The sequence below is a fragment of the Oncorhynchus gorbuscha genome, linkage group LG02, assembly GCF_021184085.1.
Source record: "Oncorhynchus gorbuscha isolate QuinsamMale2020 ecotype Even-year linkage group LG02, OgorEven_v1.0, whole genome shotgun sequence".
NCBI lineage: Eukaryota > Metazoa > Chordata > Actinopteri > Salmoniformes > Salmonidae > Oncorhynchus > Oncorhynchus gorbuscha.
In genome coordinates, this window is record NC_060174.1 from 40,199,420 (window position 1) to 40,218,612 (window position 19,193).

General features: G+C 42.7%; 1 protein-coding gene across 1 annotated transcript in view; it reads left to right on the top strand.

Annotated features, from left to right (window-relative positions):
* The window catches only part of LOC124002170 (leucine-rich repeat-containing protein 4C-like), a 128,874-nt gene extending 116,626 nt beyond the window's left edge, over nt 1-12,248 (top strand). The window contains exon 3 of the mRNA XM_046309507.1: nt 7,699-12,248. Within this exon, the coding sequence (XP_046165463.1) occupies nt 7,755-9,692 (1,938 nt within the window). The 5' untranslated portion in view covers nt 7,699-7,754 and the 3' untranslated portion in view covers nt 9,693-12,248. The remainder of the gene's footprint in view (nt 1-7,698) is intronic.
* Nucleotides 12,249-19,193: the final 6,945 nt, after the last annotated feature.

Genomic DNA, 19,193 nt, shown 5'->3' on the forward strand with positions numbered 1-19,193 from the left:
GCTGACCAACTTGCAGGTGTCTTCACTGACATTTTCCACATGTCCCTGATTGAGTCTGTAATACCAACGTGGTTCAAGCAGACCACCATAGTCCCTGTGCCCAAGAACGCAAAGGCAAACTGCCTAAATGACTACAGACCTGTAGCACTCACGTCCGTAGCCATGAAGGGCTTTGAAAGGTTGGTAATGGCTCACATCAACACCGTTATCCCAGAAATCCTAAACCCACTCCAATTTGCATACCGCCCAACAGATGATGCAATCTCTATTGCACTACACAATGCCCTTTCCCACACTGCCCTTTCCCACCTGGACAAAAGAAACACCGATGTGAGAATGTGACTAAAGTTCAGCGTTCAACACCATAGTGCCCTCAAAGCTCATCACCAAGCTAAGGACCACTGGACTAAACACCTCCCTCTGCAACTGGATCCTGGACTTCCTGACGGGCAGCCCCCAGGTGGTGAGCGTAGGTAGCGACACATCTGCCACACTGATCCTCAACACTGGAGCTCCCAGTGTACTGGTGTGTACTCAGTCCCCTCCTGTACTCCCTGTTCACCCATGACTGCATGGCCAGACACAACTCCAACATTAAGTTTGCAGATGACACAACAGCGGTAGGCCTGTTCACCGACAACGACGAGACCTGGCCGGGTGGTGCCAGAATAACAACCTATCCCTCAACGTAACCAAGACTAAGGAGATGATTGAGGACTACAGGAAAGGAGGACCGAGCACATCCCCATTCTCATCGATGGGGCTGTAGTTGAGCAGGTGGAGAGCTTCAGGTTCCTTGGTGTCCACATTAAAAACAAACTAGAGTGACCTCAGCCACCCCAGTCATAGACTGTTCTCTCTACTACCACATCGGTATCGTAGAGCCAAGTCTAGGACAAGAAGGCTACTCAACAGTTTTTACCCCCAAGCCATAAGACTCCTGAACAGATAATCAAATGGCTACATGGACTATTTGGATTGTGTTCCCCCCAACGCCCCCCCAACCCCTCTTTTTACGCTGCTGCTACTCTATGTTTATCATATATGCAGAGCCACTTTAACTATATATTCATGTACATATTACCTCAATTGGGCCGACCAACCAGTGCTTCCGCACATTGGCTAACCGGGCTATCTGCATTGTGTCCCACCCACCGCCTGCCAACCCCCTCTTTTACGCTACTGCTACTCTCTGCTCATCATATATGGATAGTCACTTTTACCATATCTACATGTACTGTACATACTACCTCAATCAGCCTGACTAACCGGTGTCTGTATGTAGCCTCGCTACTGTATATAGCCTGTCTTTTTACTGTTGTTTTATTTCTTTACCTACCTATTGTTCACCTAATACTTTTTTTGCACTATTGGTTAGAGCCTGTAAGTAATCATCGGCGCACGTGCAAATGAACTTTTTGATTTGATTGATTTGGACAAAAGGAACACCTACACCTACAGTTGAAGTCATAAGTTTACATACACTTAGATTGGATTCATTAAAACTTGTTTTTCAACCACTCCACAAATGTCTTGTTAAGGCTGCAGGGGCACTATTGAGTAGCTTGGATGAAAGGTGCCCAGAGTAAACGGCCTGCTCATCAGTCTCAGTTGCTAATATATGCATATTATTGGTATTGGATAGAAAACACTCTGAAGTTTCTGAAACTGTTTGAATGATGTCTGTGAGTATAACAGAACTCATATGGCAGCCAAGAATCTGAGAAGAAATCCAAACAGGAAGTGAGAAATCTGAGATTGGTATATTTTCGAACCATTCCCTATTGAAATCCCATTGCAATATGAATGAAGATTCACTTCCTAGGGCTTCCACTAGATGTCACCATCTATGGAAATTGGAATGATGCTTCTACGGTGTTGTGGGACTGAATAAGAGGGGCATGAGTCTGACTACTGGCAGAGAGCCAGTTCCAGGTCACGCGCATACCGCATGATATCTTCCTGCGTTCCGTTCCACCTCAAGACACAAAGGAATTCTCCAGTTGGAACTTTATTGAGGATTTATGATAAAAACCTCCTAATGATTGATTCTGTACTTAGTTTGAAATGTTTCTTCGACCTGTAATATAACTTTTTGAAGTTTTTGTCTGAAAAAATGGTCGACCAGCACCAGCGTTTGGATAGGTGTACCAAACGCGCTAACAAAACTAGCTAATTGGATAGAAATAATGGACATTATTGAACAAATAAAGCATTTATTGTGGACCTGGAATTCCTGGGAGTGCATTCTGGTGAAGATCATCAAAGGTTAGTGATTAATTTTATCTCTATTTGTGCTTTTTGTGACTCCTCTCTTTGCCTGGAAAAATGGCTGTGTTTATTGTGGTTTTGTGGTGCTTTCCCTGAAAAGCATATTTGAAATCGGACACTGTGGTGGGATTAACAACAAGACATCCTTTAAAACGGTATAAGATACATGTATGTTTGAGGAATTTTAATTATGAGATTTCTGTTGTTTTGAATTTGGCGCCCTGCACTTTCACTGGCTGTTGTCTTATCATCCCGTTAACGGGATTGCAGCCCAAAGAGGTTTTTAACAAACTATATTTTTGGCAAGTCGGTTAGGACATCTACTGTTACATCCTGATCTTAGTTCCTTTTTATATCTATATTTTAGTTTGTTCAGGGCGTGATTTGGGGTGCGCATTCTATGTTTTTGTTCTATGTGTTATAGTTGTATGTGTTTTGCCCTCGTATGGTTCTCCATCAGAGGCAGCTGTCAATCGTTGTCTCTGATTGAGAACCATACTTAGGTAGCCTGTTCCCACCTGGTGTTTGTGGGTAGTTGTTTTCCGTTTCAGTGTTTGCACCATATGGGACAGTTTCGGTTTTTATTTATTTATTTATTCCTCTTGTTCTTTTCTATTTAGTGTTCAGTATATTTCATTAAAATGGACACTTACCACGCTGCGTTTTGGTCTGATCTTTCATACTCCTCATCAGATGAAGAAGATCATTACACCTACCTTCAAACTCCTTTTTGCTTGATATCATTGGAAAATCAAAAGAAATCAGCCATGACATCAGAAAAAAATTGTAGACCTCCACAAGTCTGGTTCAACCCTGGGATCAATTTCCACACGCCTGAAGCTTCCACGTTCATCTTTACAAACAATAGTATGCAAGTATAAACACCGTGGCACCACACAGCCGCCATACCGCTCAGGAAGGAGACGTGTTCAGTAAAGGACCTTGTGAAAATGCTAGAGGAAACAATACTCAATCCAATTGAGAATATGTGGAACAAGATTGCTGTACACCAGCAGAACCCATCCAACTTGAAGGAGTTGGAGCAGTTTTGCCTTGAAGAATGGTCAAAATCCCAGCAGCTTGATGTGCCAAGCTTAAATAGACATATACCAAGAGACTTGCAGCTGTAATTGCTGCAAAAGTTGTCTCTACAAAGTATTGACTTTGGGGGGGGGTGAATAGTTATACACGCTCAAGTTTTCTGTTTTTTTTTGTCTTATTTCTTGTTTGTTTCACAATAGAAAACATTTAGCATCGTCAAAGTGGTAGGCATGTTGTGTAAATCAAATGATACAAACCTCCCAAAAATATATTTTAATTTCAGGTTGTAATAGGAAAAATGCCAAGGGTGGTGATTACATTCGCAAGCCAGTGTACACTTTATACTTGTATTTTATTTTATTCACCAGTAGAGACTATGGTTATATAACTCACCACCTCCTCAAAGTCAGAGGAGAGAAAATACTTGTCAGACATCAATCTTTTTAGTGGTTTCTTTCCTCTCCTCCTCTGCTTCTTTCTCCCCTGATTCTGAATTAAAATAACAAAGTGACTCACTGTCCAGTGACTCAATAGGAAATGTAATTTACTCACGCCCCCCGCTACCATTGGGGCAACAATCCATCTGATTTATATCCTCAAATCTAGATCACAAAATGGAATGCTTATGCTGCACTGGATCGAGCCACGTTCTTCTCTGAAATAACAATATTGTATTCTGTTGTAAATATTGTTTTATGCTACTATAATTCTGTATTTCTGAAAGAGGGACTACTTTCCCAAACATGTTTATGCGAATGTTTGCTGTCTTCATTGGACAATATGTTACTAGACACCAATTATTTACAGCAGATGAACCTGGAGATTATATATTATTAATAATATAACAAATTATTATTTATCTATTATTTGATTTGGGTAACACTTTAAATTAAGTTGCCACTATTACTATGTTACAACAACATAGTTGTTACATAGGTTGTACTCTACTTACATGGTAATAGGGTTGTTTTGAAATCAGTTATTAAGCAATTGGAACCAGGAATGTGTAATTACACATTCACGTGCTGAGGGTTGTTACACATATTTACAGTTGAAGTCAGAAGTTTACATACAGTTAGGTTGGAGTCATCAAAACTCATTGTTCATCCTCTCCACACATTTCTAGTTAACAAACTAAAGATTTGGCAAGTCGGTTAGGCCATCTACTTTGTTTATGACACAAGTAATTTTTCCAATAATTGTTTACAGACCGATTATTTCACTTATAATTCACTGTATCAGAATTCCAGTGGGTCAGCAGTTTACATACACTAAGTTGACTGTGACTTTAAACAACTTGGAAAATTCCAGAAATTATGTCATGGATTTAGAAGATGCTGATGTGCTAATTGACATAATTTGAGTCAATTGGAAGTGTACCTGTGAACGTATTTCAAGGCCTACCTTCAGACTCAGTGCCTCTGTTTGACATCATGGGAAAATCAGAAGAAATCAGCCAAGACCTCAGAAAGAAAATTGTAGACCTCCACAAGTCTGGTTCATCCTCGGGAGCAATTTCCAAACGCCTGAAGGTACCACGTTCATCTCTACAAACAATAGTGTGCAAGTATAAACACCATGGGACCACGCAGCCGTTATACCGCTCAGGAGGGAGATGTGTTCTGTCTCCTAGAGATGAACGTACTTTGGTGCGAAAAGTGCAAATCAATCCCAGAACAACAGCGAAGGACCTTCTGAAGACGCTGGAGGAAACAGGTACAACGTATCTATATCCACAGTAAGACAAGTACTATATCGACATAACCTGAAAGGCTGCTCAGAAAGGAAAAATCCACTGCTCCAAAACCGCCATAAAAAAGCCAGACTACGGTTTGTAACTGCACATGGGGTCAAAGATCGTACTTTTTGGAGAAATGTCCTCTGGTCTGATGAAACAAAAATAGAACTGTCTGGCCATAATGACCATCGTTATGTTTGGAGGAAAAAGGGGGATGCTTGCAAGCTGAAGAGCACCATCCCAACCGTGGAGCACGCGGGTGGCAGCATCATGTTGTGGGGTTGCTTTGCAGCAGGAGGAACTGGTGCACTTTACAAAATACATGACATCATGAAGGAAAGGAAAATTATGTGGATATATTGAAGCAACATCTCAAGACATTCGGCAGGAAGTTAAAGCGTGGTCGCAAATGGGTCTTCCAAATGGATATTGACCCCAAGCATACTTCCAAAGTTCAGGCTAAATTGTGTAAGGACAACAAAGTCAAGCTATTGGAGTGGCCTTCACAAAGCCACGACCTCAATCGAGAAAATTTGTGGGAAGAACTGAAAAAGCTTGTGCGAGCAAGGAGGCATACAAACCTGACTCAGTTACACTAGCTCTGTCAGGAGGCATGGGCCAAAATCATTATCTCTGCTATTATTCTGACATTTCACATTCTTAAAATAAAGTGGTGATCCTAACTGACCCAAAACAGGGAATTTTTACTATGATTAAATGTCAGGAATTGTGAAAAACTGAGTTTAAATGTACTTGGAAAAGGTGTATGTAAAGTTCCGATTTAAACTGTATATGAGAATGCTGTTTATTGACAACAGCTCAGCATTCTAGACCATAGTGCCCACAAAGCTCATCACTAAGCTAAGAACTCTGGGACTAAACACCTCCCTCTGCAACTGGATCCTGAACTTCCTGACGGGCCAATCCTAGGTGGTAAGGTTAGTCAGCAACACATCTGCCTTACTGATCCTCAACATTGGGGAAACGCAGGGTTGCATGCTTAGTCCTTTGTCTGTAGAAAAGCAATGGAACAGAGCTCGCTCTCACGTGAACGAGCGTCACGAGCTCAATGCATTCTGGCTGACCTCTGACTCATTCCCCTCTCATTCGCCCCCACTTCACAGTAGAAGCATCAAACACGGTTCTAAAGACTTTTGACATCTAATGGAAGCCTTAGGAAGTGCAACATGACCAATATCCCATTGTATCTTCAATAGGGAATGAGTTGAAAAACGACCACCCTCAGATTTCCCAGATCAGGTTAGATTTTTTTCTCAGGTTTTTGCCTGCCATATGAGTTCTGTTATACTCACAGGCATCATTCAAACTGTTTTAGAAACTTCCGAGTGTTTTCTATCCAAATATATGCATATATTAGCAACTGGGACTAAGTAGCAGGCAGTTTACTCTGGGCACATCTGAGCACCTTATTCATCCAAGCTACTCAATACTGCCCCCAGCCATAAGAAGTTATGTGCTTGTAAGTTAGAATTTCACGGTAATGCCTACATCTGTTGTATTTGGCGCATGTGACAAATACAATTTTTGATTCTTTAAGTGCACTAGTATGGCTCCCTCATAAATGCTGTAGGTTGCACCACTGAAGTCAAGTGTCATTGAAGTTAGAAAAAAGGGTGTCAGGATGGTTCTTTGGCTGTCCCCAAATGAGAAACTTTTTTGGTTCCAGGTAGACACCTTGTGGGTTCCATGTACTACCCTCTGTTGACAGGGTTCAACATGGAACCAAAAAGGATCATACCTGGAACCAAATTGTTCAACCTGGATTCCAAAAATTGTTCCTTAAAGGGTTCTACAGCATAGTACAGCACACACATCACCTAACAGCATGACATATGATACAGACAAATCATCATTCCCTGCTATCTTTGTGCCTCTGCCTTTTCACAGTCCAGCCACATACATACATCTGAGCATCACTACGAGATGCAATCCAAAGTTTCCTGATATGGCAGCTTGATTGAAGGACTGATGGGTGGCAAGCATCCTGTTATTTATGTCCCCCCAGTCTGAAATATAATTCACACCACAGCCTCAGACATGACTGTGCCTGCCCCCACTCCTCCCAACTAATGTAGAGATACAGCACAGAAGTTGGAGGCAATATTGTGATTTTGTTTTATGTGACTAAGATTGAGAGTGTAGGGGGCGACACACTCAGAAACAGAAAACAATATAAAACACACTGCCAAGATCATCGCTTATTCATATTGTGGCACACAGTGATGGTGTTAATACGTGAGTTTTAGTGTGTGTGTGTGTGTGTGTGTGTGTGTGTGTGTGTGTGTGTGTGTGTGTGTGTGTGTGTGTGTGTGTGTGTGTGTGTGTGTGTGTGTGTGTGTGTGTGTGTGTGTGTGTGTGTGTGTGTGTGTGTGTGTGTGTGTGTGTGTGTGTATCTCTATTGATTTCTGAAGCCTTTTTTTCAGACAGATTATATATGGTTTATCCTTGTAATGTCTCCTTGCACAATAAACACATTAACAGGCTACAATGAATATATGTCATCACTTAAAAACCAATATACACGTGATGTTTATATCTTGTAAACAAATTATAATACATGATGGTCTTGCATTTACATTCCTCCCTTCTAACCCATCCTTCCTCTCTCTTTTCTTTTCTCATTTCAGCCAACTCCAACACCGCCTCTTCCCGAAAAGTGGACAACCCAGCCAATGAATTATGAATGTTGAACAAGATGACCTCTTCTCGGCAGCAGCAGACGATGAGAGGTCCTAGGTGGAACCGGGCCCTGTCCGACCCTTTATTTGTGCTGCTTCTAGCCCTCCAGCTCCTGGCGGTGGCAGGCCTGGTGCGCGCTCAGACCTGCCCCTCTGTCTGCTCCTGCAGCAACCAGTTCAGCAAGGTGATCTGCACGCGGCGGGGGCTCCGTGAGGTCCCCGATGGCATATCCACCAACACACGCTACCTGAACCTGCAGGAGAACCTTATCCAGGTGATCAAGGTGGACAGCTTCAAGCACCTGCGGCACCTGGAGATCCTGCAGCTGAGCAAGAACCACATCCGAAACATTGAGATCGGGGCCTTCAACGGCCTGGCTAGTCTCAACACTCTGGAGCTGTTTGACAACCGCCTCACCACAATCCCCAATGGGGCCTTTGAGTACCTCTCCAAGCTCAAGGAGCTGTGGCTGAGGAACAACCCCATCGAGAGCATTCCCTCGTATGCGTTCAACAGGGTGCCCTCACTACGGCGGCTGGATTTAGGGGAACTCAAACGCCTCTCATATATCTCAGAGGGGGCTTTCGAGGGCCTCGGCAACCTGCGCTACCTGAACCTGGGCATGTGCAATCTGAAGGAGATCCCCAACCTCATCCCACTGGTCAAGCTGGACGAGCTAGAGATGTCAGGGAACCAGCTGACGGTCATCAGACCTGGCTCCTTCAAAGGGTTGATCCATCTGCAGAAGCTGTGGATGATGCATGCCCAGATCAAAACCATTGAAAGGAACTCCTTTGACGACCTGCAGTCGCTGGTGGAGCTCAACCTGGCCCACAACAACCTCACCCTGCTGCCCCATGATCTCTTCACCCCCCTGCACCACCTGGAGAGAGTCCACCTCCATCACAACCCCTGGAACTGCAACTGTGACATCCTGTGGCTCAGCTGGTGGCTCAAAGAGATGGTGCCAGCCAACACCAGCTGCTGTGCCCGCTGCAGTTCCCCAGCCAGCCACAAGGGACGCTACATAGGTGAGCTGGACCAGAACTATTTCCACTGTTACGCACCTGTTATTGTGGAGCCACCAGCGGACCTGAACGTGACAGAGGGTATGGCTGCAGAGCTGAAGTGCAGGGCCAGCTCTCTGACCTCAGTCAGTTGGATTACGCCCAATGGCTCCATCATGACCCACGGTGCATACAAGATCCGCATTTCTGTGCTCAACGACGGCACGCTCAACTTCACCAATGTCACCATGCAAGACACGGGAACCTACACCTGCATGGTAAGCAACTCAGCAGGCAATACCACAGCATCTGCCACTCTCAACGTGTCTTCCACAGAGAACGTCCTCAGCTACTTTACCACAGTAACAGTGGAGACCATCGAGCCAGTGCACGACGAGGGGCGCTCCACCGTGTGGCAGAAGTTGGGCCCCACCCCCTCCGCCGGATCCTGGGAGACTGTGTCGTCCACCTCCACCACCACCACAACGGCCCGGACGCCCCTCTCCACCCGGGCCACAGAGAAGACCTTTACCATCCCTGTCACGGACCTGAACGACAGCTCCATGACCGGCCTGGATGAGGTGATGAAGACCACCAAAATCATCATCGGCTGCTTCGTGGCCATCACCCTCATGGCCGCCGTTATGCTAATCATCTTCTACAAGATGAGGAAGCAGCACCACCAGCAGAACCACCATGCGCCACAGCGCACCATTGAGATCATCAATGTAGACGAGGACTGTGTGACAGGCGGGCCGGCCATGGAGGGCCACCTGAATCTGCCCCCGCTGGAGCATGAGCACCTGAACCACTACAACACCTATAAGTCTGCGTACAACCACGTCTCCACTATCAACTCCATACACAGCTCGGCGCACGAACCTTTGTTAATCCGGGCCAGTTCGAAAGACAATGTACAAGAGACTCAGATCTAACAATTTTTTCATAATGAGACGAACTGATGAAATTACAAAAGGGACATTATTGGATATTAGTTATGAGGATTATGGATGTGAAGTGGAGGACTTGACTCACTGTCTGTCCAGCGAATCAGTGGTTGATGATGTTTATTCAATGACATTGGGAACTAGGGTATGTCTAATGTTTCAAAAAATGTCTTTACAAAAAAGAAGTTATTTATTTAAGAAAACATCTATTGTGGCTAAATCAAGAAAAAACTGTATTCTGCAATTATTTTTTCAGAACTTATTTCATCAGATGTTTAGTTTTCTTAATTTGAGGGAGGATGGTTTACTAATATGCTTACAAACTCTATGTGAATCTCAAGCTAACCATGTTCTGGTTTCCCCCAATATGTAAGTGATGGCAAGTTGGCAACCTCTTTTTACCCCACATACTTAGATAATTTCTAGATCACATTAGAGATTTCCTCCTGCCACAAATTAATTGATTAAATATTTTGTGAAAATCTGTTAGTTTAGATGGATTAAAAGCTTGGTCGTTATCTGAGGGTGAATGCTGGGACTCTCAGTGATGAAATCTGATAACACATTATTTCATTAAATCTGCCACTCAAATTAGATACAGATGTGCTCTTGGCTCTGCCATCAATAGATTAGGGACGTTAAACGACGGAAGTGTGATCCAAACTATACCATGGCCAACTGTTAGCAACAAGTGATTCATAGTTATCTCACTGTGTGTATTACGCCAGAAAATCATGTTTCACACAGTGTTTGTCTCATTTACACATTGTGTATTCATACCATTTGTGATTCCTTCTCTATTCCACTTGCTCTGATCCATCATAACTTTGTGAGTCATGGAGATCGCATTGGCAAATACAGTCAGGCATATGAGAGCTCCCTGAATGTCATACCGCCTTTTCCCATCCCACATCAGCTGTTATGATGGTTTACCATATCATCACAGATATGGTTGCTATTCAAGGTCATCTTATCTGCAGTCTCAATGCAAATCTCTGAAACGTGCTATATGATATTAATGTGGTTCCTGACACAAATACTTTTCCAGGTGTTAAGAGAAATACTGATTTGTGTGACTTGATTTTAAAAAAGAGCCCTGGAACACCACCAAGGATACTGATGATTCTCCTGTGTTAACTCTCTATGACCCCTGACTTCAACCAGGGCAGCAAGGAGCAGACTGGTGAGTGGGAACGGTGGCTAAGGACACCGAACATAGCTGTCCTAGCACATTGCCTATTTATTGTCTGTTCAAACATTGGGCACATAGGCACGACAGGCCCAGATTCATAACATGCCCCTGCCAAGCTCAGGACGAGGGATAGAGGACAGAGTGCCAGGGTTCATGCAGAGAGAGAGAGGGTTTAGGGATGAGGTGTGTGGCTTCGAGCAGATGTTCAGGTCACACCTGCATCTCTCTGCCTCAACCATGACACCATTTCTATTTTAATCGACATACCCTCAGGGCTTTGGGTGGACAGTGCTTCACAGGCACCTGCTCCCTGGAAAAACATTAAAAATGCCCCACAGTAAAATATGGTGCCATAAATAAAGAGGCCAAGCAAATACCCTTCACATCCAAGGCTTAGCCACATACCCCAGGAGTCTTTTTATAGATTGTGCATCAATCTAAGTTACTAAACCAAAAAATTCCCATCAAAATCCACCAGTTTAAGCTAGAGATATCAGTTTTTTGTGTCTGAAGCGCCAGAACGGTTTGACTAATTTAACCACTCTATGGAAAGTGGATACCCCAACAAATGTCACGGAACTCATCTGAAGGTAAACGGTTTAAAAAACGAATGGAAGTATTAAGGTAGTTTTGTGCCTACCCAAAAAAAGGGGTTCAATATCTATAAAAAATATATATATTCAGTACATATATTTCCTGAGTTTAAAAAAATGATAGACGAGATTTAGGACATACACTTCAAAACCTTGTTTCTTATGATTTCTTTTTTGACTGTCCTTTTTGAATGTGTTATTCAATGCGTATCTATAGGCCAAAATCAATATTTTATTAAATCGTTTTTTAAATATATTTCTTTGCTACCTAAAGTGGTCCTAAAATTCTAAATCAAATGGCTAAATGCTCCATAGTATGACCATCTTAAAACAATTCCATTTGTCAGCATAGCACCCCCCCTGCTTTTCTTTTTGGTCTCCACTCCCTCCATAATGTTAAACATCTAAGAAAGGTTATGCAACAGTGCTTTTTCTTTTTCGGGTCCATTTTGTTTCTGAGAAATAAATGATTGTGTTCTATTTTAAATTCTCCAGAAGAATGAGGGTACACAGATGTCATCTAGTTATTTTCTGGGAGGAAGCACTATTAATGATATGATGTCAAATACAGGAGTGGGCTGACTCAGTCACCATGGAAACCATGACCTTAAGCAGAAAGGCATGCGCTATCAGAGCTCCCATTCAAATCAAATCAAATCAAATGTATTTATATAGCCCTTCGTACATCAGCTGATATCTCAAAGTGCTGTACAGAAACCCAGCCTAAAACCCCAAACAGCAAGCCATGCAGGTGTAGAAGCACGGTGGCTAGGAAAAACTCCCTAGAAAGGCCAAAACCTAGGAAGAAACCTAGAGAGGAACCAGGCTATGAGGGGTGGCCAGTCCTCTTCTCGCTGTGCCGGGTGGAGATTATAACAGAACATGGCCAAGATGTTCAAATGTTCATAAATGACCAGCTTGGTCGAATAATAATAAGGCAAAACAGTTAAAACTGGAGCAGCAGCACAGTCAGGTGGACTGGGGACAGCAAGGAGTCATCATGTCAGGTAGTCCTGGGGCACGGTCCTAGGGCTCAGGTCCTCCGAGAGAGAGAAAGAAAGAGAGAATTAGAGAGAGCATATGTGGGGTGGCCAGTCCTCTTCTGGCTGTGCCGGGTGGAGATTATAACAGAACATGGCCAAGATGTTCAAATGTTCATAAATGACCAGCATGGTCGAATAATAGTAAGGCAGAACAGTTGAAACTGGAGCAGCAGCATGGCCAGGTGGACTGGGGACAGCAAGGAGTCATCATGTCAGGTAGTCCTGTGGCATGGTCCTAGGGCTCAGGCCATTGGCTAGCTAGATGCTTTAACATTATTCAGAGTCAATTGAAAATGGTATGTCTGTGGATAGTGTTATTTGAAATGCACCTCAACTATGAAACAATATGCTTACAGTGATGTAGTAGCATTTCATCCCCTTGTACTTGACCAGTGTTTGGTATTAAACAGCAGAGTATGGAGGTTGTCACAGATTATAATGATATGTAGCGTCACCCTTGTTGCTTTTCCACTTAAACCCAGACAGTAAAGGATGCAGAATCGGGGAATAGAAATCCCGTCATCAGTTTTAAACGTCACTTCTACTGTATACTTGGACAGAAAGACTAACTCCTCAAAGATGAATGAATAACTTGTTTTAATGTCATGTGGCACGTTATGACCTAATTATAATTCAGGTAACTCCATCTTACATGAGCTTCTTCAACACAGTTTTAGTCAACATGAAACAAACATGTTCATCAGTGTGGCATCTCTGCCAATACAATAACTAAAGATGTTTACATGGAGTTTAGCACAGACGTAAACCATCTCTGTTGTGAGTCATTGACAATGTGTTTGGGGTGATCATGGTGGGATCTGGATCTCACATTTTTAAGTAAGAGAGTTTGTCCATCATCCCTTCTCTTTCATTTGGTTGGTAAATCATTTGGAGACTTTTATGGTGCATTTAATGCAATTTAGTAAATCTATCATTCTTTATGTATTGTATCTCAATGTTTTGGTTGGATAGGAGGGACAAGATTCTTTTAGCTCCACATTATTTTCTCTGAGAAGGAATACTGTTCTAGTGGTAGATTTCTATAAAAACACATTTTTAAAATAAAAATAAAAAATAAAAACGTTTTAAATTTTAATTTTACATGTGCCAACAACCTGTTTATTAAAGTGAAAAATAGAAACATACTGTAAAATAGTAAGACATTGATTTTCATGTTAGCATACTTTCATGACCTTAAAAAAATATATGAAGATCGATTATAAACCAGGAGTTTGTAGTTCATATATGTTACAAATAAACTATTGTTCTTTTTTATGTATGGTCTGGTTCTTATTTACAAAAATGTTTTACATCGTTTTTTTCAATGCTAGTTTTTTTGTTTTTTAACATAGTTTTTTTTCTCGATAGTAGTACTGTTTTTTTATTGTTTCTTTTCATAGTAGTGACATAACACAACACAACACAACACATACCACCCAGAAGTGTTTTATATGCAAAGAAGGTCATCCGTTGATGTTACACTATAAGGAAGTGAATCTGACAGATGAGTACAGACTGATAATTGCCTTTCCTCCTACTATTCATTGCATATAGGATCACAGTCTCAGCCTATAATTAAGGAGATTGTCAGCAGGTTACCACAATGACTAATGTTATTGTAAATGGTTGATTATCTACAGTGGGAATGATTATCAAATTACCACAAGCTTTTGTCTTTGCTAAGTGTCATTTTAAAGACCTGGAAAGTGTGACTGATGATGGTTGAATTATTGTACAATCTGCTGAGGAACAGGAAAATGTAACAAGGTAAAAATGATACAAGGTGCCTCTCAAAATAAAAGGCTTGTGGTGTTACTTTAATAATGAACTCTGATTTAGCAACCATAATAGTGAAAACATTGTTACCATTCCCCTAAAACCCACACCATCAGCAATTAGTGAGCACATGTCCTTACACTACTCTAATGGGCGGAGAGAAGATCTGGATTTCCAACTGCTCTTGACTTTTTCACACCAAGGTTTATGAGATTAGGATTAAATTAATCACAGAATCTGATTGTAATTCCAGATAATCGAGGCGAGTCTAATGTTAGCACATGTTACATAACTGGAGATTCAGATACTTCGGGGGAGGAGAAGAAGCATTAGCAATGAAAGTCAATGCATTTTAAAATGTTCTGCAACATGGATGGATTTTTGTTACATTTACATTACATTTAAGTCATTTAGCAGACGCTCTTATCCAGAGCGACTTACAAATTGGTGCATTCACCTTATGACATCCAGTGGAACAACCACTTTACAATAGTGCATCTAAATATTTTAAGGGGGGGGTGAGAAGGATTACTTTATCCTATCCTAGGTATTCCTTAAAGAGGTGGGGTTTCAGGTGTCTCCGGAAGGTGGTGATTGACTGCTGTCCTGGCGTCGTGAGGGAGTTTGTTCCACCATTGGGGAGCCAGAGCAGCGAACAGTTTTGACTGAGCTGAGCGGGAACTGTACTTCCTCAGTGGTAGGGAGGCGAGCAGGCCAGAGGTGGATGAACGCAGTGCCCTTATTTGGGTGTAGGGCCTGATCAGAGCCTGGAGGTACTGAGGTGCCGTTCCCCTCACAGCTCCGTAGGCAAGCACCATGGTCTTGTAGCGGATGCGAGCTTCAACTGGAAGCCAGTGGAGAGAGCGGAGGAGCGGGGTGACGTGAGAGAACTTGGGAAGGTTGAACACTAGATGGGCTGCGGCGTATTTTTGTGTGTGTGTGATTGTTTCTGTAATAACAGGGTGTACAACAGTGGAGGCTCCTCAGAGGAAGAAGGAGAGGACCATCCTCCTCACTGAATTTCATAAAAATAAAAATGCTGAAACATAAAGAAAGTTATCATATTTAGATACAACTACAATAAATATAGTGGGGAGAACAATATTTGATACACTGCTGATTTTGCATGTTTTCCTACTTACAAAGCATGTAGAGGTCTGACATTTTTATCATAGGTACACTTAAACCGTGAGAGACGAAATCTCAAACAAAAATCCAGAAAATCACATTGTATGATTTTTAAGTAATTAATTTGCATTTTATTGCATGACATAAGTATTTGATACATCAAAAAAGCAGAACATAATATTTGGTACAGAAACCTTTGTTTGCAATTACAGAGATCATACGTTTCCTGTAGTTCTTGACCAGGTTTGCACACACTACAGCTGGGATTTTGGCCCACTCCTCGATACAGACCTTTTCCAGATCCTTCAGGTTTCGGGGCTGTCGCTGGAAAATAAGGACTTTCAGCTCCCTCCAAAGATTTCCTATTGGCTTCACGTCTGGAGACTGGCTAGGCCATTCCAGGACCTTGAGATGCTTCTTACAGAGCCACTCCTTAGTTGCCCTGGCTGTGTGTTTCGGGTCGTTGTCATGCTGGAGACCCAGCCATGACCCATCTTCAATGCTCTTACTGAGGGAAGGAGGTTGTTGGCCAAGATCTCGCGATACATGGCCCTATCCATCCTCCCCTCAAAACGGTGCAGTCGTCCTGTCCCCTTTACAGAAAAGCATCCCCAAAGAATGATGTTTCCACCTCCATGCTTCACAGTTGGGATGGTGTTCTTGGGGTTGTACTCATCCTTCTACTTCCTCCAAACACGGCGAGTGGAGTTTAGACCAAAAACTATATTTTTGTCTCATCAGACCACATGACCTTCTCCCATTCCCCCTCTGGATCATCCAGATTGGCAAAGTTCAGACGGGCCTGGACATGCGCTGGCTTGTGCAGGGGGACCTGCAGGATTTGAATCCATGACGGCGTAGTGTGTTACTAATGGTTTTCTTTGAGACTGTGGTCTCCCGCTCTCTTCAGGTCATTGACCAGGTCCTGATGTGTTGTTCTGGGCTGATCCCTCACCTTCCTAATGATCATTGATGCCCCACGAGGTGAGATCTTGCATGGAGCCCCAGACTAAGTGTGATTGACCGTTATCCTGAACTTCTTCCATTTTCTAATAAAAGCGCCAATAGTTGTTGCCTTCTCACCAAGCTGATTGCCTATTATCCTGTAGCCCATCCCAGCCTTGTGCAGGTCTACAATTTTATCCCTGATATCCTTACACAGCTCTCTGGTCTTGGCCATTGTGGAGAGGTTGGAGTATGTTTGATTGAGTGTGTGCACAGTTCAAACAGGTGCAGTTAATACAGGTAATGAGTGGAGAACAAGAGAGATTCTTTAAGAAAAACTAACAGGTCTGTGAGAGACCCGGAATTCTTACTGGTTGGTAGGTGATCAAATACTTATGTCATGCAATAAAATGCAAATTAATTACTTAAAAATCATACAATGTGATTTTCTGGATTTTTGATTTAGAATCCGTCTCTCACAGTTGAAGTGTACCTATGATAAAAATGACAGACCTCTACATGCTTTGTAAGTAGGAAAACCTGCAAAATCGGCAGTGTATCAAATACTTGTTCTCCCCAATGTATATTCACTTGTCACCCAAAAATGTAATAAATCACATTGTTTTGCAATGAAGGTCTGCAGTAGCCTCAACAGCACTGTAGGGTAACACCATGGTGTAGCCGGAGGACAGCGAGTTTCTGTCCTCATCTGGGTACATTGACTTCAATACAAAACCTAGGAGGTTCATGGTTCTCACCCCCTTCCATAGACTCACACAGTAATTATGACAACTTCCGGAGGACTTCCTCCATACAAAGAGCTCTTGCAGCATGAATTGACATGTTGTCTACCCATTCAAAGGATCAGATAATGAATCTACTACTGAAAGCATACGCTACAGCTAGCTAGCACTGTAATGCATAACACATGGTGATTAGTTGACTCAAAGAGAGAGAAATACAATAGTTGAACAGTTCCGAACAAATGAATTTCTTCCAAAATTAAGGAGAAGCAAGAGAGAGAGATAGCTATATTTTGTATTATATTTTTGTTCACTTTCACTAACTTAGTTATCATTGAATGCAGTTAGCTTGTTTAGCCTACTCAAACACCCAGCTCAAACAAATAGGGATGCTATGTTAGCTGGCATTGCTATCCAACACTGTAGCTTTTCCAAGTCAAGGTAAGCTGTGGGTATAATTAATTTATTGCCACCGGGGCCCACTGGTGTAACTGCTAAACTGCTTACTGACTGTACACTGTACTGCATGATTGTAGCGGGTTTACTAATGTGTTAGTTCTAGTAGCTATGTTGACTGGATAGCGGTCATGATATGAAGGTTTGGCTCTGAATGTTTTTTTGCCTGGTCACAGACCGCTGATGTGTTGCACATGAAGTCCACAAGCGAAAGGAAAAGGTGAGAGAAGGAGAAAGCGTAGCATATTTGAGAAGGAATTACAGGGCATTCAGAAACTATTCATACCCATTTAACTTTTTACTCATTTTGTTACATTACAGCATTATTCTAAAATGGATTACATAGTTTTTTTCCCTCATCAATCTACACACAATACCCTTTGACAAAGAAAACATTTTTTGAAATATCACATTTACATAAGTACAGTATGCAGATCCTTTAGTTTGTTGAAGCACATTTGGCAGTGATTACGGCCTCGGGTCTTCTTGGGAATGACGCTGCAATCTTGGTACACCTGTATTTGGGGAGTTTCTCCCATTTTCTTTGCATATCCTCTCAAGATCTGTCAGGTCAGATGTGGAGCGTCTCTGTACAGATATTTTCAGGTCTGTCCGGGCTCTGGCTGGGCTAAACAAGGACATTCATAGACTTGTCCTGAAGGCACACCTGTGTTGTCTTGGATGTGTGCTTAGGGTCGTTGTCCTGTTGGAAGGTGAACCTTCGCATCAGTCTGTGGTCCTGAGCAGGTTTTCATCAAGGATCTTTCTGTACTTTGCTCCCTTCATCTTTTCCTTGATCCTGACTAGTCGCCCAGTCCCTGCCACAACCATACTTCACCGTAGGGATGGTGCCAGGTTTCCTGCAGATGTGACACTTGGCATTCAGGCCAAAGAGTTCAATCTTGGTTTCGTCAGACCAAAGAATCTTGTTTCTCATGGTCTGAGAGTCTTTAAGTGCCCTTTGGCAAACTCCAAACGGGCTGTCATGCGCCTTTTACTGAGGAGTGGCTTCCGTCTGGCCACTCTACAAAAAAGGCCTGAGTGCTGCAGAGATGGTTGTCCTTCTGGAAGGATCTCCCATCTCCACAGAGGACATCTTGAGCTCTGTCAGAGTGACCATCGGGTTCTTGGTCACCTCCCTGACCAAGGCCCTTCTCCCTCGATTGCTCATTTTGGCTGGGCGGCCCGCTCTAGGAAATCTTGGTGATTCCAAACTTCTTCAATTTAAAAATGATGGAGGCCACTGTGTTCTTGGGGACCTTCAATGCTGCAGACATTTTTTGACACCTTTCCCTAGATCTGTGCCTCGACACAATCCTGTCTCAGAGCTCTACGGACAATTCCTTCAACCTCATGGCTTGGTTTTCACTCTGACATGCACTGTCAACTGGGACCTTATATAGACAGGTGGGTGCCTTTCCAAATCATGTCCAATCAGTTGAATTTACCACAGGTGGACTCCAATTAAGTTGTAGAAACATGTCAAGGATGATAAATGTAAACAGGATGCAACTGAGCTCAATTTCGCATCTCATGTTATGCAGGTGAATGAGGACCCAAAAGCAACTTGGCGAAAACAGAGTCTTTAATCCAGTAAAGTAAATCTACAATCA